The sequence below is a fragment of the Barbus barbus genome (genome assembly GCF_936440315.1).
Source record: "Barbus barbus genome assembly, chromosome: 24".
Lineage (NCBI taxonomy): Eukaryota > Metazoa > Chordata > Actinopteri > Cypriniformes > Cyprinidae > Barbus > Barbus barbus.
In genome coordinates this window covers 6,901,119-6,923,272 of record NC_136752.1, presented here as the reverse complement: position 1 = coordinate 6,923,272, position 22,154 = coordinate 6,901,119, and the positions used below count along the sequence as shown (strand labels likewise).

General features: G+C 39.8%; 1 protein-coding gene across 1 annotated transcript in view; it reads right to left on the bottom strand.

Moving 5' to 3' along the window:
• trim67 (tripartite motif containing 67) overlaps positions 1 to 22,154 on the bottom strand; it is a gene marked incomplete at its 5' end in the record, with an annotated part of 37,468 nt that overhangs the window by 12,610 nt on the left and 2,704 nt on the right. Inside the window, 2 exons of the mRNA XM_079375516.1 lie at positions 1,502 to 1,624; positions 6,359 to 6,454. Of these exons, the coding sequence (XP_079231642.1) occupies positions 1,502 to 1,624; positions 6,359 to 6,454 (219 nt within the window). The remainder of the gene's footprint in view (positions 1 to 1,501; positions 1,625 to 6,358; positions 6,455 to 22,154) is intronic.

The following is a 22,154-nucleotide window of genomic DNA, read 5'->3' as shown; positions in this document are numbered from 1 at the left end:
AGAGCAAGGCATTGCCCCTAAATAAACATTACATATATAGGTTAACATACGCACAAGACAGAGTTATACATGTTAATATGAGACTAGTGTTATGAAATAAACCTTTCAACTCCTGTCATGACTATATGGTGTGGCAAACATGGTTACTTTCATGTTGCATGCAAGGTACCCTAGTGAAAAATAAATATACTAAAATGTATTTTAAATATATTTATTGCATGCTAAGTAGACTACAAATACATTTAAATATCTATGTGTTTAATAAAAATACCCTGTGATTGGTGTATTAAACTTAAAATTACCAGAAAGCCTTCTATCTCTAATCTGTATCAAATGAAGCAAAGGATCTTATGTTGGTTGGTTTATTGTGCAAAGAGCCATACATGAACCAGGGTTTCCTAAATTCTGCTGCTGTTTTTCCAATACATAAACTGTAGATAACTTTATTCTTCCTAATACATATCTTGCATCACTGTAATCTATTGAACAATGTATGGATTCATTCCATAACATACTGTAAGAAACGCACTGGACCAATCAGGTTTACTTTCACACCCCCAACCCCCTTCATCCTGTGTTCAGTGTGGTGAAAGAGGGCAAGCGTAAAGCTCTGTTGTCAGACTACTGGCATGGAAGAAATGAATTAGAGTAGAAAATGACGTCTCCTGTCACTGCAAACAAAAACACTTAATTTGATCATCTGAGCAGAGCACACAGACCCAGGAAGATGGAGGAACGTACGCTATTAGCCACAAATTATCTTAGAGAACAGAAAAATGGGCTTTTTATATCATGAGGTTCTCAATACAACCAGATTTGATGAAAATGGCACTAGAAGCATCACGCTAATTTAAAAATTCATCTTTAGCCAAAAAAAAAGTTAAGAAAATAAAAATAATAATAATAATGCATTAAATAATTAAAATTAATTTTAAAATTAAATGAACAAAAAATTATTTAAAACCATTCATTAAAACCATACTAGTGCAAATTTTGCTACTACAGTAAATAAAATGTATTCTTACAAACAGCCAGATTAAATAAACTCACTGATCTCACTTTATTCTGACCATATGGAGTTGCACAGATAAGACAAAAACTCAATCTGCTTTCCATAAAGTCACGGGAGGTGACACCTAATAGTGCGGTGTATTACAGAAACTCTTTCTCCCTCTGTCCCATCTGTGTGGTGAAGCCAGGCACAATATCATGTGAATGAACAAGGAAATAATCTCACTGCTGCAAAATGTATAGTTATAGTACTCTTGAATGGTTTAAAAAGACATATATATATATATATATATATATATATATATATATATATATATATATATATTATATATATAAAATATATATACTTTCCCACACTACTCTTAAAGGCTGATGCTAATATTACTAGCAAATTTAATTTGCTACTGCTTGAGTGTGTGGACCCCTGTCAAAAGGGGTTTAGAATAGGAATTAATGACAATAGATGTGCATGTTGTGTGTGTTGACCCACCTTCAGCTTACTCTCTTTCTCCTTTGTGACCTTGGTGAGCAGTTTGGCCTTCTGCCGAGTGAGCGCTTCAATCAGAGAGTCACACTGAGCGACCAGACATGCCTCGAATTCAACGCCGTTCTCCTGTTACACAAATACACACAGTATACACATACTGAGAGTGAGCCTCAAGAATTTGCCCCACAAAACACTATATACAATATATCTCCATCATTTTGTTTTTGATGACTTTAATATGGAACTTTTGTAACATTTTAACCCCCTTCCAGAAGTCTGTTAAAGTTAGTCGTTATAAAGTTTCACCATCTGTCTGAGCCCTAAGAATTAATATTGCTATTGCACCTTTCAGACTTATATATGTAAATGACCTCTTTTATGATTGGCTAACCTTTTCACATTTGTAAACTCCATATTTGAAACTGCTGAATACTAAATGGTGTTTATATGCAAATGTAGGAAGCAATATTTTAAATTCTACCATGACAATCAACATAGATATATATACTAGATGCCTCATTAGCGACTGTTTCTATGGGCAGCTATACGTAAGCTGTCTGCCATATTGCAGCGGTAAACTTGACGTCATTCACCATAGTAATCACTGAATATTCGAAAGATGCCACAATCATGCACATAACGGCTCTGTGCAAACCTACAGTATGGTAAATGACGTGAAAAATACCGTTCCAAGATGGCGGCCGCATCTACGTGCCTGGAGCGGTCGAATAGGGCGTCTATATATATCTGTGGACAACCAAAGGTCTTGGTGGAATAGATCTGTTACGCTGCTGCGGCAGAGCAAGAATGCATCCACTGACATGCTGCTGTGAGCATGAAAGAAATACTGCTGCTGCACATACAACATACATTAAATAACTCCCATATATAACATACATGAAATCACCCCGTAGCAGATCTATACAGGTGGAGTTGGGGAAGGTGGAGGGTTTCTGAAGCACGCAGCATCTGCTACAGCAAGCACTAGCCATCCGCTGCATTAATAATAATATTAATGATGTGATTATATCAGATTGAGTTAGAACCTATTGGCCTGCGCTATCTAGAGTTTTGTGACAGAAATTTGTATATTGTGGAAATATGGTTACAATATAATATTATTTCAGATTAGTTTCGAAATATGGTCTGGGTGGACCGAGGAAGCAGATGTTTTCAAACAAATACACGCCATCTGCCAGTGGTTGATGAAATAAAAGTCAGTCTAGAAATAAGGGTTATTACCTACAACCATAACCATTTAGTTATTAAAAGTTATTTAAAACAAATTAAATGTTAACATTTCTCATTTTTGTTAACTTATTAACATATAACTATTTTAAGGTCCAATTCTCACTATTAACAAAGCATTAACTATGACTTTGCCTCAATAAACTCCTAATTTGCTGCTTATTAATAGTTAGTAAGGTACTTGTTAAATTTAGGTATGGGGTGGGATTAGAATGTAGACTATTGTTATGCAAAATATGCACTTTATAAGTACTAATAAACAGCCAATATGTTAATAATAGGCATGATAAGAAGTAGCTAGTTAATAGTGAGAATTGTTCCATATATTAATGTGTTATCAAGAACTAAAATAACTAAAACCTAACTAACTAACTAAAACATTGAAACACAAATTAATAAATACTACATTGTTACTAGTGACTAGTGAACAATGAAGGTTTAGAGCTGTCTCTACAAATTAAGAAAGTAATATAACAGATAAAAATACACACATCACTTTTCTAATAATATATTCATATTCAAGTCATAATAGTACTATGATATTATGGACAGTTAATATGTTGCAATTATTTTCATGAATTCACAACTACTTCACAACGTCCATCAATGGTGTGGATGCTTTTATAAGCATCAGAATAGTGTATTTACGGCATCCACCAGAAGAAGCATATTGGACAATGCAAATCTTTTCTTGGGCTCAACCAGTGGAGTTGGTGCTGGACTCCCTGTTCGTGCAAGATGGGGAAATTATTATTTTTGCTATTCTGTTTAGTGTCTGTAGTGGCACAGAAATGACACACTTTAGCTTTAAAATGCATTTTGTAAAGCTGACAAAGATCAGTTGAGGGAGTCTGTGGTGTAGGAGTTTTGAACGGAACTAATCGTTCATTAACTTTGAGAACGCTTGTGACTCAGATGTGAGATCTACACCCACACAGTGACACTGGGACTGAGTCATTTCATCTACTACACAACGATGATGAAGAGAAGACGTCTGATATGAGCATGTGTGACTGGTGCATTTTAAAATAAGAGATTAGTCTTGAAACCTGACTACAGTTCTTCTGCAGGACTTGTCTCTGTGTGAGAAAGTATGTCACATTGCACTGAAAATCACCGATCACTATAGCACTTCAGTGCAAAGTCTGCTTACAGAGGCTTTCAAAGACAATCTCTTCCTCTCTCCCTCTGCCTGCTGGGCAGTATGAAAGGGCATTAAACTCTTCGCTTGAGTAAAAATAGCTCAGAGCTCATAATCCAGTGGTCTCCAGGCAGAATACAATTCAAAACTCATGACATTCATATGAATTGTATGCAAAAAAAAAAATTGCATTGATTAACATTCAATACAAATGAATGTTAAGCTGCATCATTTTCATTTCTCTGGACTAGTGCAAGGTTTTCTGCTTCAGAGACCCTCCGTATAAAGTAAAATGCTCTCAATAACATTTGTGACGAGTCGGCTGCCTCCCCCCTGTCCATCATCACCACCCCGTCCCATATTCGCCGCCCTTCACCAGGCTCCCGACAGGAGTGGGTGTGTGAGAGAGGAGGGGCACTGAAACAGCCAGGGCTGGCGGCGTGTGATGAGGCGCACCTGACGTGAATAGAGCCTCATCACCGCCGCCGTTAAATGCCGAACGCGCCTCTCCTCGGGAGACCGGTCTCTTCCCGTGCATGCACGCTGGTGTCCTCGTGGGTCCAGGAAGGGAGCGTCGAGGAGGACTGCCGCACCCGTTAGGCGGCTGACGGGCTAGGATGCCGAGCCGCCGAGTCCCCCAGAAGTGCCGGGATCCCGAAGATGGACGAAGCCGCGCCAGAGACGCCGCCGCCACTCGCTCCCGGCCCCGAGAGGGGAGCGCGTGCGGCCACCGGACTCCGCCCCTTCCCTGGACCCTTCCCTCCTGAACACTGCCCTCCTGCACAGCCCCGCAGCACGACGAGGACACCAGATCCCCGTTTATTTTGGACACTTTCCCCCCTTTGGACACTTTATTTTGATATATTGTTTAATAAAAACCTCTCCGAGGCTTGACGCCACGCCCACTGTGTCTGTCGTTGGCTCCTCCCGCCACAGTGGTGGAGAATGCGGGCAGGCGGAGCCTAGACAGCGCAGTTGGGCAACATCTGATGACGTCATCCCCTCTCGCTCGCAAAAAAGCCGTGGAACCCGCACGGGGACAGAGGAACGACGGGGACAGCCTCCCAGCCACCAAAGGGGTAAGTGACGTTCTTTTTATTGGTCATTTACCCTGTGGCTGGTTGAGGCTGACAACTAATACTCGGTTTCTCTGTCCCGGTTCCGGCGCGGTGCGAGAGGGAGAGTTGCCCGGAGAGGAATCCCTGCCCCGCCCACTCCGACCGCTGGAGCCTGGTTGAGGAAGGTAGCACTCCTGCGTGGGCGGCGACCCTAGGACGGGGATGTCGCTTGGGGGGGGGAATGTGACGAGTCGGCTGCCTCCCCCCTGTCCATCATCACCACCCCGTCCCATATTCGCCGCCCTTCACCAGGCTCCCGACAGGAGTGGGTGTGTGAGAGAGGAGGGGCACTGAAACAGCCAGGGCTGGCGGCGTGTGATGAGGCGCACCTGACGTGAATAGAGCCTCATCACCGCCGCCGTTAAATGCCGAACGCGCCTCTCCTCGGGAGACCGGTCTCTTCCCGTGCATGCACGCTGGTGTCCTCGTGGGTCCAGGAAGGGAGCGTCGAGGAGGACTGCCGCACCCGTTAGGCGGCTGACGGGCTAGGATGCCGAGCCGCCGAGTCCCCCAGAAGTGCCGGGATCCCGAAGATGGACGAAGCCGCGCCAGAGACGCCGCCACTCGCTCCCGGCCCCGAGAGGGGAGCGCGTGCGGCCACCGGACTCCGCCCCTTCCCTGGACCCTTCCCTCCTGAACACTGCCCTCCTGCACAGCCCCGCAGCACGACGAGGACACCAGATCCCCGTTTATTTTGGACACTTTCCCCCCTTTGGACACTTTATTTTGATATATTGTTTAATAAAAACCTCTCCGAGGCTTGACGCCACGCCCACTGTGTCTGTCGTTGGCTCCTCCCGCCACACATTTTATTGCAACATTACATTACATTCTATAATGTTTAAGAGATAATTAATGCTTCAAACCTGACATATATGAAATATTTTTATACGTTTAATATGAACCTTATGTTTTATCTGTCTTCAGACCCCCTTGCAAGACCCCAGGGGTCGATGGAGCCCTGTTTAAAAACCCCGGCTTTAGATTATCGAAACCTTTGATATGCGATGCATTAATGTTAACATCTGACATATGGCATGTTTGTTAGATACATGCTGAACGTTATAATTACCCCACTTCATTTTTAATGAGGTATTCATTTGCATATCTAATGAGACACTCATAAATCAAAGAGGAGATGCTAATATTTGAGTGCTGCTACCATGGCTGTTTTGATTATGTTATTCTTGCTCTGATGTGAAGGCAATTTTTATTCACAAGTGTTCAAAACATAGTGAGGTTTATTATATGAAACTGAAAGGAACACATTCAAAACTGGCAACCTATATAAACATTTAATATTTTATGAGTTTACATCATTTTCACGTTTTTGATAACAGATGGCTTTGTTACCTGTATCTGCTGAAGCAAGTTCTTCAGCTGCACCAGGAACTCCTTGGCCTCCTTGGCTTTGTCAGACACTCCATTCAATGCCTGGGACAGCTGACACTGCACACATAAACATGGCTCAATGAAATCATGCTTTAAAATCTTGTCTTCTAAAACAATCTGTTGATAGAGCCGTGAGTAAAAATAGGTTATATAACTTCAATTAATTCAATCAAAACATTAATCATGATGTTTATGCAACATTAATTCATGTTGCATAAAACAGATGAAATATTGTAGTCCACTAGTATGCACACTTACATCACATATTTGAATCCCTTATACATCATCACTAGACACCATCTTCACATGCTTATATCATCCTAAATCTGCATAAATTCAAAATGCACATTCATTAGCTAGATCCCACTAAACATATATAGTATTCTTCACCTAATATGTCATGCATCCTAAAATTCCACCTACCAAAATACATAGAGTTCTGATCAACCCAGCATTAGCTGGTATCCTCAAATACCACCCACCATTCCCACTATTCCTAAACCTGTACCCCTGTACCCCTGGCATGTACCCCTGCTGGTACATGCCATAACTAAAATATTATGTGGACAAGAAGTATGTTAAAAGAAGTTCAACTTCCATCTTCTTGCATTTTTTCCTATTCCACTGCACAAGTTGCGTCTTTGTCAGCACAAAAGCGCATTCTGTTTGAATGGAACATAGCGATATAATCTACTTACGTTCACAGAGTGCATCACACGCTCACGTTAATTATGTGCGCCAACATGTGGTTGGATCATTCTTTTCTCTTTACTATCATTGGCATATTGTCAAAGTGTCTAATTCTAACGTTTGGTAACATATTCAAAATCGTGATTCCTCAATTTATAAAAATAAATCAAATCAGAAAAATCGTCCAACCCTAGTTTCTCCCTTGATAGCCTTCAACGTTCATCATTTATTCCAGGGGTCACCAGACTCAGTCCTGGAGGGCCGGTGTCCTGCAGAGTTTAGCTCCAACTTGCCTCAAAACACTTGCCTGGAAGTTTTAAGTATACCTAGTAAGAGCTTGATTAGCTGGTTCAGGTGTGTTTGATTAGGGATCCTAATCCAGGACCGAGTCTGGTGACCCCTGATTTATTCCAATAAATTACAACAAAATAAAGATAAATACCCACTGCCCAGGGGCCTCATGGGATCATGATCCAGTCCTGCCAATCCAACATTTCTCAACCTCAACCACCACCCAACATTCCTAGCATCTTCAAAACACCTACCAACATTTCTGTGGTGCCTCAAAACCTGTGCCCAGGAGCCTCACAAAACCATGATCCAGTCCTGCCAATCCAACATTACCCAGCATTCTTAAACACCACCCAACATCCTGGACCACACAATAATCTGGTCCTGCTAATTAAACTTTACCCTTTTTCCCAGAATCCTCAAACACACCCCAGATTCCCAGTATCCTCAAACATTACTCACTACCCCCAAGCCCCACAAAACATGCTGAACATTCTAAAACACCACCAAAATTCCCAACATCTAACACCAACCCAACAACCCTGTTGTAAAAAAGGTATGTTTTGAAGCATGGCTGCTGGTTTGAACTGGTTTAAGATGGTTCTGAGCAGGAGCTAATTGCTTAGGACCAGCTTAGGACCAGCACATGAACAGCCAAGGACCAGCTTAAACTAGCTCAAACCAGCAGCCATGCTTCAAAACATAGCAAACCAGCAAATGCAGTTTTTTTCAACAGTTTTTTTTCTTAATAATTCATAATTTTTTCATAATAAGAAGAAAAGTTTCTTTAGCACTAAATCAGCATATTAGAATGATTTCTGAAGGATCATGTGAAAATTCAGTTTTGCATCACATGGATAAATTACTTTTTAAAATATATTAAAATAGAAAATAGACCTTTTAAACTGTAATGATATATACAATACCACAGTGACTGACTGTATTAAGGTTAATAACAATGTGTAGTTAAAAATACATGTTTGTAAGTAGTAGCTATTTTATAAATAAATTATTTGTATTTTTGTATATTTGTATTTCTTCTTCAAAAGTATTAAAGGACCATTAAGGAACCATAATTGTTAAGCAGAATCAGAACCAAAGCTGTTAAATTCCTTATGATTATTGCTTAGATAAGATCTATTTTATTTTTTTAAAACACTGCTCCCCTAATGCACACAATAGAGGGTTAAAATCCAAAATCTTATGTGGGTCTCTGGCTTGACTAATGATCACTCAAGTCTGTGGAAAACACCCTGGCACGAGTCCACAGAGACACACACACATTTCCTTCCCACCTGCTCCTCTTCCTCTGGGCCTTCCCTGGCCTTCTTCGATCAGCAGTGTCTTAAATCAACGAAAGAAACACACACACATAAATGTATCAATCTAGCATTCGCTGACTTGTGACCGCGTGTTTTGAGTTTGAGCTCCATCAAATTGATTCTTTATCGTCTATTTTCTATCTTAAAAACAATTTTATACACTATCATTTTCGTTTCTATAACGTGTGACTATATCCCCTATAGCATTCTAAAACAAAACCAGCGCCTTGTTATTACTAGTTTTATTTTGATTTCTCAAGCTTATAGGCCATTAGCATCAGCAGCGTGGCTGCCGCTAATCTATCTTACATTGCTAATACTCTATTCACACACATTACCATTGTTTCACTGTTACTTGCTTACATGGCGGATTTGTGTCTACCTTTGAGTGCAGGTGAGGACACATTCAAGCTGCATTCGATGCAGCTGGAGGCCGTGGAGAAGCAGATCCGCGACCTGGTGGAGAAGCAGGCCCAGCTGAGAGAGCGGAGAGCCGTGCTGGAAACATCCCGGGCTGACGCTCACAAGTCCGGGGTAAGTATACAGCATGCTGCTAACGCTGCACAGACCCTGTGCAACCAGGACGCGATCTTCCCAGATGTCCTCCACTCCGGCGCCGGGACGCCACGGCCCCTGGGTGCACCAGCAGCGGAAGACGCGAGCCAGGCCCCAGGCGACGACCTCTACCCTCCGCCGCCTCCGGTCTTCGAGATCTCCACCCGGAACCGCTTCGCTCCCCTCCGCGAGACGGAACGTGACGCTGTGATCGTCGGAGACTCCATCGTCCGGCACGTCTGTGCTATGTTAGCTGTCGGTTGCGCTTCGGGACTTCCTGCTACCAGCTACCTCGGGGTTGGAGGATCCCCAGTCGTCGCCTCCAGCCTTCGAGACCCAGACTCCACCTCGGCCCTCCGACCCATCGACTCCACCTTGGCTCCCTCGTCTCCACCGTGGCCCCTCATTCCACCAGCTCCACCGGGCTCCCTCGTCCCTCCGGCTCCGCCTTGGTCAGTCGTCCCCCTGCCTACTCCACGGAACTCCACTCTTCCAGCTCTGCTTCATCCCTCTGTCCCTTTGGCTCCGTCGGGCTCCCTCCCTCCGTCCGGCTCCACCTTCATCCTCTGTCACTCCGGCTCCACCGTGTCATTCAGGAACCCCGCCTCCGCCTCACTCGCCTGAGCCACTGGCTCCGCCTAGGCCCTCCAGATCCTCGGTGTCACCCAGGCTCTGCGGCTGCTCAGCTCCAACCTGGGCTCCTACTCTCCGTCAGTCGGCCCCCTGGTGTCGGCGGTCCCATCCCCACCATGGCTCCTCCTGCCGCGGGCTGCCATTCTGGCTGGCCTCTGGACTTCCACCTGGCTCCTCCCACCCCCCACTCCCTCTTGGACTCATTTTTTAGACTGTTTTTGTTTATGCCCCTTTCCCATTGCCTGTCCCTATCCTATTCCATTCCTGCCTCCTGAACCCCGACCCTCCCTCCTCTGTTGGACTATGTTTTTCCGGGAGGGGGTGAACTGTTACGGTCATGATCTGTTTTTGTTTAGTTATGTCTACGTCATCCTACCTAGTTTGTTTTCCTGGTTATTAGTTAATTAGCTCCACACCTGTTTCTGTTTCTCCTTGATTGTGTTTAGCCTTTAAAGCCTGTGTTCTCCCCTGTTCCCTTGTCCGCAATTAAACGTTTACTTTACGTGTTTTTGCTACCTCATGTTCCTGGATTTCCTGTTCCTTTTGAGAAGTAATATTAAAAGACTGTTATTTGAATGCTTTGCTAAAGAGATGTGTCTTTAATCTAGATTTAAACAGAGAGAGTGTGTCTGAACCCCGAACGTTTTCAGGAAGGCTATTCCAGAGTTTGGGAGACAAATGTGAAAAAGCTCCAGAAGTCCAGAGTTTTGTGACCTTAGGGAGCGGGTTGGATTGTGGCGTGGTAGAAGACAAGTTAGGTACGCAGGAGCTAAACCATTTAGGGCCTTATAGGCAAGTAATAATATTTTATAAATGATACGGAACTTAATAGGTAACCAGTGCAGAGACTGTAAAAATTGGGGTAATATGATCATATTTTCTTGACCTGGTAAGAACTCTAGCCACTGCATTTTGGACTATCTGTAGCTTGTTTACTGAAGATGCAGGACAACCACCTAGCAGTACATTACAATAGTCCAGTCTAGAGGTCATGAATGCATGAACTAGCTTTTCTGCATCAGAAACAGGTAGCATGTTTCAAAGCTTGGCAATGTTTCTAAGATGGAAAAATGCTGTTTTTGTAATAGGAGCGCACGATGAAGGAAGGTTTTCACATAATGCATTTTATAATCTTGTACTGCAGTTATATCTGATCAAATGTACATTATTATTATTCTTTAGCTTGGGTTGAACAAATCATTTTTGCTTAGATGGAACAGCAGCTACGCTAATTATGTCTCTATTTGTTTCTCTGTTTCTGATTAACATCCCGTGGTAACTAGGAATGACAGAAGCTTCAGTCTGGATCCAACCCTTAAATGTTCTGAGATGACCGAACACCTGAGAAAAGATGATGCCAACCCCTCAGAGGACCTCAGGGGATGCCAACGCTCAGACAACATACAGAATTACCAAATTTTGCCATAAGTTAAATATATTAAGGTTCTGCAATATATAAATATATTGTGGAAACTTCATTTCCTGTAGAGCTGCTTTGCAATTATTTGTATAGTAAAAAGCGCTATACAAATGAGCTTGAACTTGAACTTGAACATAAACAAACACAAGCACACATACAGACAAATCTCCTCGCTCTATTAACGTGCCATCTGCCCGGGCAAGCTGTCCAGCCTGCTAACAAGACCCTGACAGATACCCTTCTCATGGCCCACTTCTCCCAGTATGTGTGCCTGTGTGATGGAGAAGAAGACACACCGCTGGGGTCAATGATGCATCGGGGTCACCGTCACACCCCACTTTTGTGTCCATAGACCCTGTACAATCTGGCCCTCCTTCACGCTACTCAGGCTAATTTCAACCAAAGAACCAAACAAAGAAATTGGCTTGCTTTGTTAAAATGGTGTTAACAGACTTTAAAGTCCAAAATGTCATGTAGTCATAGTTTATCGACCACAGTCAGTGCAAAGGTCGGGTGGTCAGACTCACTTACACAGATGAGGTCAAATGTATTTCAGTCCTAAACATCCTGCAGGCTAATTACTGATGTCTCAAATTTGCAAACTTTTCTTTCGAATAATGAATGAATGAGGTTTGTCCTCCTGCCTGTATCTCAGCCAAATATTGTCCTATCCTAACAACCCATACATCAATGGAAAGCTTATTTATTCAATTTCACAAAAGTGAATCTTATGACTGGTTTTGTGGTCCAGGGTCACATATTAGAATGATTTCTGAAAGATCATGTGATGTGACAATAAAGACTTGCGTAATGATGCTGAAATCACAGGAATAAATTACATCTTAAAATATATTACAGAAAACAGTTATATTAAACTGTAATAATATTATACAATATTTCTGTTTTTTATTTCAATATTTCAGTACAAGAAAATTTCATGACCATTAATAAACCTTCCCAGCCCCAAAACCTTAAAAGGTAGTGTATATATAACATAATAACATTCATTATTATAAAAGTGTGGAGTAGGTGTCCAAGCTTTCATGGGTTTCACTGTATCGTTTCAATGTCTAGGTGGAAAACTGGACAATAAACTTATGGTTAAAAGATGTCAGTCAGAAGAATACATGCAGTGCAGAACTATAACAGCACTATGCTTTATTGGCCTTACTGATTTACTGAACAGGGAGTCTATCTGTAATAATGTGAAGAGCTCTGAGAACAAAAAGGTTGTGCTAATATGAAATCACACAGAAAAGTGGAGCTTCTTTATTTAGACTCTTGCTAAAAGACGGAGTGCTATTATCCTATCACCCACTTCAGCAGAGCAATGTGATGAAGAGCTGATGAGATGTGAATTGAATTTAGAGACAGTCGAAGACGAGCAGTGTGTGTGTGTGTGTGTGTGTGTGTGTGTGTGTGTGTGTGTGTGTTTGGGACATCACAGAGACACGTGTGACATTTCAATAACTGCTGTTGGTTGATTTTTTTGACAGAGCAATTGGGCACTTGCCTTATCAGCATGTTTGCTGGACTGAGACTGTGTGTTTGTTTAGTGTGTGTGTGTGTGTGTGTGTGTGTGTGCGTGTGTGTAAGATACAAATCTGTGCTGATGTAGTAGTGACCTTGATTGTGAGTCCTCGGGGAGTATGCACTAAAGAGTGGGTCAGGTTTGCCATCACATATAAACCTATTGCCCTTTCTGACTCTTTTCCAAAATGCAGTGAAGTACCTCTTCATAAGCAGAGACCGTTCAATGCAGCTTCCTAACTGAAATGGACCCACATAAATAGGGTCACCACTCACCAGTTTTAGAAGAGAGACATTCTCCATTTGTACTATTTTAGATTAACGTAAAACTATTGACCACTCTGCAAATAAAAACGAAATGCAATGTGAAGTCACAGTGTACGGCGGCAGCTATTTGTGTATAGCTATAAAAAGGACAATAACTACTTGACTGAACTAAGTGCTAAATGCATTTGAGATGCAATTTGATTTTGGCTCACTGACATAAACATTCATTACCTCGGTTTTAAAAATAAATGCAAAAAAAATTAACAATAAAGGATTGTAACTTTGTGATTTAGAACAAAGTGTGTGAAACAAAAGTGAATTTCATTGAACCAATGAAATGAATCAGTAAAAAGACAACAAATGTAAATTAGCTAATGCTAGCTACGCTCCCTTGATCCTCCTTGATCCTTCCCCTGCTGTCATATGTAGTGTCTGTTTATCAGGCTCTCATAACTCACACAAAGGGTTTAATTGTTTCACATCCACCTTTCATGATTTGTTTTCAATTCTAATCTGTCATTTTTTACATTGATACTTACTATATTTCCTGAAATTTATATGCAATAAATACTAAGATGTCTTCAGCTGTTCAGATTTTATATACTATATGAGACAAACTATGTCTCATATGGATTTATTCCATATGGGAACGTTTGGCAACCATCATAAATCATTCATAAATTACTGCTTTGAACAACCTGATCTGATGAGAAAATGTAACTATTTTACAAGTTGAGTTTTTCATATAAAGTCGTATGATTTGATTTGTACGAACACTTATGATTTAAAAATTTTAAAAACCCAAACCTGTTCCATTTATTGTTAATAATGCAGCGATATATGAAGCACAGCCCACACTGAAATCACTTTCAAATCATGGATTTCACCCATGAACATTTGACAAACATTAGTGAATGTGACCGTACCTTAACCCTCACTGGGGCATAAGCAGATCATATAAAAATGCACAATGACATTGTATTCACCACCAGTTCACAAAAACATAAAATAGTTAAGAATAAGCATGAGAGTGTGTTGGTTTTAGAACGATCTACACAGGCAGCAACTCTGTGTGTATTAGCGCTCCTCACGTGAAGGAGACTACAGAGGACAGAGGAGATAGGTGTTAGCATGTTGCTAAGCTAACAATATTACACTAATAAGGTGCGGCAAAGCAAGTTTATTTGTAAAACACTCTTCATTCACAATCATAATTCAAAGCACTTCACATAGCCAAAATTGTCATGAATCCGGTCTATGAACTTCCGTTTACTCACCACCAGAGGTCACTCGCTCACCACATTGACTCTTGCACTACACTACTGTTGCACTTCATCCCTGGACTGCATTTCCCATCATTCATTGCACTGATCACAGCTGTCACCAATCACACATTGCACTGATTACACAGCTGATCGCAACAGACACGCTTTATAAGCATTGGACTTCCTCTCTGTCATCGCCAAGTATTGTATGCACTTATCGCTACCCTAGCTGATAGCTACCTTATGGAGCCTTTCGTAATTTTCATAGTCATAGTCATAGTCTTGCCTTGCCTGTTTTGATTCTAGTCTGTATATCTTGGTTTAACCTTTTGCCCTGCTGTTTCGGATTGTGTTTGCCCCTGCCTGGATTACTGCTCGTGTACCTGGATTATCTCTCTTTTCCTTGCCCTGTTGGATACTGTTCACGATCGAAGACCCACGCTTGTCTAAGGAATACTCTTTGTCTTGCCTCATCTATGTCTGTTTGCTGTGTATCGACCAATGCTTGTTTATGACCACGCCTTTTAATAAAGCTTTGCCGATGGATCCGCACGCCTCACGCTTCTGACACTCCATTACAACAATAAAGAGAAAGAATACATAAATACAGGATAATAAATAAGCATATACCCAAATATTGGAGAAAATTATTCATAATTTCTAATTTGATTAAACTGTCATAAACATGATTTTCTTTACTGATTGAAATATATTTACAATCAATATTTATCTCACTTCATCTGCCATTTTGGATGCTTATAACAATATGTTATGGGATTGCCAAACCTGAAGATATGTATGTGTTTCTGTTAGAATTTGGACAGTATTAAGTATGTAACAATATGCAGAATGCAGAATATCTTAACATCTTATAGATGGCAAGGGAAATAAAAGATATGTAATAAATCATAATATATTACAACTCGAATTCTGGAAATGTTGGGACATTTTTTAAATTTGAATAAAATGAAAACTAAAAGACTTTCAAATCACATGAGCCAATATTTTATTCACCATAGAACATAGAGAATATAACAAATGTTTAAATGGAGAAATCTGACACTTTTATCCACTAAATGAGCTCATTTCAAATTTGATGCCTACTACAAGGCTCAAAAAAGTTGGCACGGGGGCAATAAAGGGCTTAAAAAGCAAGGAATTTTGAAAAGTTCAGCTGGGAGAACATCTAGCAACTACTTAAGTTAATTGACATCAGGTCTGTAACATGATTAGCTATAAAAGGGATGTCTTAGAGAGTCTCAGAAATAAAGATGGGCAGAGGCTTTCCAATCTGTGAAACAGTGTGGAAAAAGATTGTGGAAAACTTTAAAAACAACGTTCCTCAACGTCAAATTGCAAAGGCTTTGCAAATCTCATCATCTACAGTGCATAACATCATCAAAAGATTCAGAGAAACTGGAGAAATCTCTGTGCGTAAGGCACCAGGCCGAAGACATTTGTTGGATGCCCGTGGTCTTCGGGCCCTCAGATAACACTGCATCACTCATCGGCATGATTCTGTCATTGACATTACTAAATGGGCCCAGGAATACTTCCAGAAACCGCTGTCGGTAAACACAATCCGCCGTGCCATCTGCAGATGCCAACTAAAGCTCTATCATGCAAAGAGGAAGCCCTATGTGAACATGGTCCAGAAGAGCCATCGTGTCCTGTGTGCCAAGGCTCATTTAAAATGGACAGTTTCAAAGTGGAAAAGTGTTCTATGGTCAGACGAGTCCAAATTTGACATTCTTCCTGGAAATCACGGACGCCGTGTCCTCCGGCTGAAGACCTTCCAGTGTGTCATCAGCATTCAGTTCAAAAGTCAGCATCTCTGATGGTATGGGGGTGCATAAATGTATATGGTATAGGCAGCTTGCATGTTTTGGAAGGCACTTGAATGTTGAAAGGTATATAAAGGTTTTAGAGCAACATATGCTCCCCTCCAGATGACGTCTATTTCAGGGAAGGCCTTGTGTATTTCAGCATGACAATGCAAAGCCACATACTGCAGCTATTACAACAGCATGGTTTTGTAGAAAAGTCTGGGTGCTGAATTGGCCTGCCTGCAGTTCAGATCTTTCACTTATAGAGAACATTTGGTGCATCATTAAATGAAAAATACGTCAAAGACAGCCACAAACTCTTCAGCAGCTGGAAGCTATATCAGGCAAGAATGGGACTAAATTCCAACACCAAAACTCCAGAAACTCATAACCTCGATGCCCAGATGTCTTTAAACTGTTTTGAAAAGAAGAGGAGATGCTACACCATGGTAAACATGCCCCCGTCCCAACTATTTTGAGAACTGTAGCAGGCATCAAATTTGAAATGAGCTCATTTTGTGCATAAAACTATACAATTTCTCAGTTTAAACATTTGTTAGGTTCTATCCATGTTCTATTTGTGAATAAAATAATGGCTCATGTGATCTGAAATTCTTTTAGTTTTCGTTTTATTCAAATTTAAAATACGTCCTGTCCTTTACAGAATTCGGGTTGTATCTCATTAATATCTTAATATCTTAGCCGATTTTGTTTCTCAAATAAATTAATCTTGTTTTAAGAATCTTTAGATCTAGTTTTTATTGGAAAACAGGAGAAAATGACTAATGAAGAAATGATTTTTGCAGTGCAAGCAGCTCATTAGGTTTTGGAGCAGAGTCTTTGTCTCTGTCTCTGTGGGAAGCTGTGTGATTAATGCTGTACATCTGGAGGTCAGCAGAAGTAATCACCCATCTGACCCGCTCACACAAATCTCCCTATACTGACGACAACATCCCTCTCTCTGTCTCTCGCCTACATTTAGCTGTACCTCTCTATGGTTTGATGTTCACAGTGGAAAGAGAGAAAATCATTGGCATCATCAATTTTTAAATGAATATTTGACAGAACGTTGCAATGGTGCGAAGAACTGAGTAGCAGATCTGGCTCTAAAGGTTAAACGCACATATGTCGATATTTTAGCCGTTTTCCCTGATATTCACTGCTGCATTCCTCACTTTTGCTTTATTCATTCTGTGATGCTGCAAGACAACTTCAGATTAACTGCAGTCAGAGGGAATTGAAAATGAGTGTTATGTGCCGAAAACACTAAAGGAAGCCCTGAGGTTTGTTTATACTCATCACTCCAAAATATTTAAAGCATTATTTATAGCACTGCTGTGAGTAAACTCTAAGGGGGGAAAAAATCAAAGCTGTAAATGAAAGATTATTGGAGTATTTTTCACAAGAAAATACTATTTCAGTCTTTAAAATTTCACTTAATTGTGTTACTTGCTGTTTGTTTGAAATTATTTAAACAAACATTTCATTCAGAAATTGCTAGTAAACATCACAAAGTAATAGCCTAAATCCTACACCAAATTAAAATTCTGCCATTTACTCAGGCTTATGTTGTTCCAATCTATGCAAAACTAGATTTTCTTTTATTATTTTTCATTTCTTCGTAGCTCATAGTGACCACATTTGTCAACATCCATACAAAAGTTCATAGTTTTCCGTTTGTGAGGAACAGGCCGACATTGAAGGCATTATTCACTGTAATGTGGTTGTGAAACTTTTCAGGAACAGTAATATTTCATCCCAAAAAAAAAAAAAAAATTAGCATTAAGACATTATTTTCAAGACAAATAAGCAGAACATCAATTGTTATTATTGTTCTTATAGTGCTGAAAATAATTTAATTGTAACTTTAAAGTATTTATACTTTAGACTTCTAGTATTTGGTGAACTGATTTAAATCCATATTTATTTACATTTTTTCAAATTATGGAAATCTTCTAATATTAACAACCACCATTTAGAATAAATTACAAAAAGTTAAATATGTTGGAACATTGCAGTGGTGAGAATTTTTGGGGAAAATTTTATATAGTCACAATGTAAACAAAGGGAATTTATACATTAATAAATATAAATATTTAGATATTTAGATTTTGAGATGACATTTAAGTTTACAGATTTTGACGTGGACACTTTTTTTTTCCGTTTTGGTTAAAATCCCAGTGGGACGGTGAGAGGTTGTCCGTTCAGCAAGTCTGAAGAAACCACAGTCACTGATGGCTCTTTTCAGTTGTGTGGGAAAATGAAACATTAATGTAATATTCATGTGTAACCATGGAAACCTGCTGTATTACAGGATTCTGTAGTTAGGCGTTGAACAGGACAGGTCACGTTTGTAGGAGGGTGTCTCTATATTTATTTCTCTCTCTTTCAGTCTTTTCCTGTCTTCTCTATGAATAGCTGCATATCAAACCCTGCTGACCGACCATCTTTGACTTCAGCCGGCTGCACAAACGCCAGCAAAGTCAAAAAAATGTGAGTTGCTATTTCTGTATTTGATGATTTTTGCAAAGACAAAAGTTTTCTTTATTCAATCTTCATTTTCTTCAAGAAACGTTCCAGCTACACTATGTCTTCCTGTCTTATTTGCTGAAGTCTGGTCTGTATTAAGATCATTTCAGTCAGTGGCCTGAGTTTGCTGTTTCCTTGGTCACAGATAGCCGGCAGGAAAAAGCGTGAAAAAGACTCCTTACACACACACACACACACACACACACCAGCGATGGCACACAGAGGAGTGGTTCTGTATATTTCATTCTGAAACATCTAACCTACATTCAGTCTGTTAGTGTGTGTGTGTGTGTGTGTGTGTGTGTGTGTGTGTGTGTGTGTGTGTGTGTGTGTGTGTGTGTGTGTGTGTGTGTGTGCGAGGCAAATCCACCATTGCGTGTCATGAATGTTTGTGGAGGAGGAGGTCACAGCTATTCCCACACACTGTATTTATGAATATGTGTGGAAGGAGACGGCATTCCTGCATGACGTGTCTAGGCACTACAATCATATTTATTCACTTATTTATTTATATATATTTATTTCCACACACAGGAGACTGTGCTTGTTTTTCCATTGACAGAAGACATGTATATTACGTGTACTGATGCTAAAAGCCATTTTTATTCTGTTTATATTTTTAGTGACATCTGTCAGTTTAATTTTGATGATATTTTTATTTGAACAAGTAGGTATAATGGATATTATATGTCCCTACTTAAAGTAAATTATAGCCCTGTTACACACTGAAAATAGTGAAACTGTAACATTTATTCAAAGTAAATTGTTATATTTGTCTAAGCATGGCTTCTGGTTTAACCCTGTTTTGTCTAGGAGCAATTAACACTCCAAACTTGATTTCTTGCTAAGAAACAATTTCATTTAAACAGTATTTTCACTTGACACCAAAGTGTTGATGAGGTGATGTACTGTTACGTGTAGTGCTGGACAAGGACAAACTAACATTCACACGCAGGAACTTATAAAGCGGCAAATAATGAGGACCGACAGGTGAACACAATGACTAATTAGACAACACGGGGAAAACTAGGGCCGTTTCTCAATACCAAGTTCGCAGAGTCTGGACTTCCGTCCTTTCGAGTTTGGACTTGCCAAGTTCGACTCAGAAGAACGAACTCTCGAGGACGGGAGGACGAACTGAATTCTGGGTTATGGCCCGTATCAAGTCCGCACAAGTCACCTCTCGATGCATCCTCGGTAAAAGGGGCGGATCAAGAACACATCCGGGGATTTGAACTGGACTTGGCTAGATGTGAACTTTGAATTGGAACAGTACTTGGGCAGCGACTGATGACGTTTCACAAGTCCACAAGAACACAAGTACAGACAAGTACGCATATTGAGAAACGGCCTAGGTCACAAGGGAAGACACACACATGTTACATGTACTGATTGCAGAAATTATTGTATCTATTTTTATTAGTTTTGTTGTGGTTCTTGTTTTAGAACATAATGGAAAAATTATTCATATTTTTATTTTTTAAATATCTAAAGGCTTCACTTTAAGCATTAAGGTCTTTTTAAAGAGTTCGACTCTCTAACCATTAGGCCACGACTTAGCTAATTTTCCTTTTGTTTAAAGGCCAAGATATATACATACATACATCTTTGTCTCTTTGTCGCCATCTCTGTTTGAAAACCTGCAATTGCAGTTATTTGCAGAATCATTTTCTTTGCATGTGTTGTGCACTGGAACAGCTCCAGCGTGGATGAATCTAATGTTTTGAGGAGTATGTGTGGCAGTCAGTCACTGCACCGGTGTGGATAATGTACATAGGAATCACAGATTCTTGCCTACATCTTGAAATATATGACCCAAATAATTTTCACAGAATATTGTCATCTGAATGAGTAAGTAACAAGTCTGTCACTTTTGTTCTGACCAACTGAAGAAAAAAGTATTACAATAAATCACGCTACCAATGGTGATTAAACTAATGAACGGTTAGCTCATATCACTTTAAACCGTGCTAATTATTATTATTGTTATACTTTGTTCTCAAATTGTTAATGTTAACAATATCAGAATTGCTTCACTATGTGTATATAGTGTGTATTATCGTGAAGATTTCAATTTCTGTACAGTCTAATCTCTTAATGCCAGAAAAGGCTATAAACGATCCATCACCTGCAGGATCCTCACATGCGATATAGCTAGTAGCCAGGACAAATCTTTTATGTTTACAGACATGACGTAATGGCGCTGCGGCATGCTCGAATTTCCCACGAATTCTTACCAGTACCACTCAAATTAAAAAACATTATTGTAAGCTAACCGTTGTGAAGGTAAGGAGATAGTTTTGAACACTGGCTGGTTATGTTCTTGCTCAAATATTGATTTCGGATCATTTTTAACCAAAAAAAGTTACAGACTGCAGCTTTAAGTAACCTTTTGGCTGACGTCTAAAGAAAATGTATGGTATGGTGTTTATAATAAAGACTTTTCACTTTTAAATGAATGTTTTTGTCTTTGGGAAAATACATTTCTTTGATTAATATTAAATCAAAATGTAAGCTTTAAATCAAACCTTGAATATAACTTGAGAAAACTATACATTTGGCTATACATCAACAAATCAGAGTTTTTTAGGTTGGTCCAAAGTATAATTTTTTCTAAATAATTGACCTGAATCTCTTTTTGTGTGCAACTTCAGCTTTTCAGGCAAGACTTGAAGTGTCTTGGATTTTCAGTAGAATGATTTCAGACTGATGTCTGTGTAGGCAGTCAGGGTCAGGGTGATGGGTAGTGTTTAAGGAAGGGGTCAGAGTTCAGAGGTCAAGGGTCAGCTAATAGTAATCCACTATGGGAGTGTGTGTATTGACTTCAGCAGAGTTCCACAGCAACACAACATCTTCTAAAATCCTCAAATACACACACGGCACAGGGAAATAAGTCAATATCAAATCAATACGCTCTAAACAAATTGAAGTGGTGACAGCCAGGTGAACAATAGTACAACATGCCAATTTTTTCTGTCCACTGAGGCCTATTTATGCCTCACAAAAAAAAGTATCTGTGACTTTATTTTTCGCATTTACAACTTTATATCTCCCAATTACAACATCATTTCTCATAATTGCAATTTTATTTCTTGTTATTGTAAAATTATATTATTATCATTTTACTTTATTTAGCATAATTGTGACTTTATATTGCGCAGTGTGACTTTAGATCTCCGAATTGTGAATATTGTCACTTTATATATCATAATTATGACTTTATTTGCCATAACTATGACTTAATATTTTACTAAGTGACAATGTGACTTTCCAAATCGTGACTTTATTATTCATAATTGACTGTTTTTTATAATTATGACTTTATTTTTCATAACTGCAACTTCATTTATTATACTGTAATTTTGACTACATCTCGCAATTGTGAATTATACTTCGCAGTGTGACATTATTTATTGTAATTGCAACTTC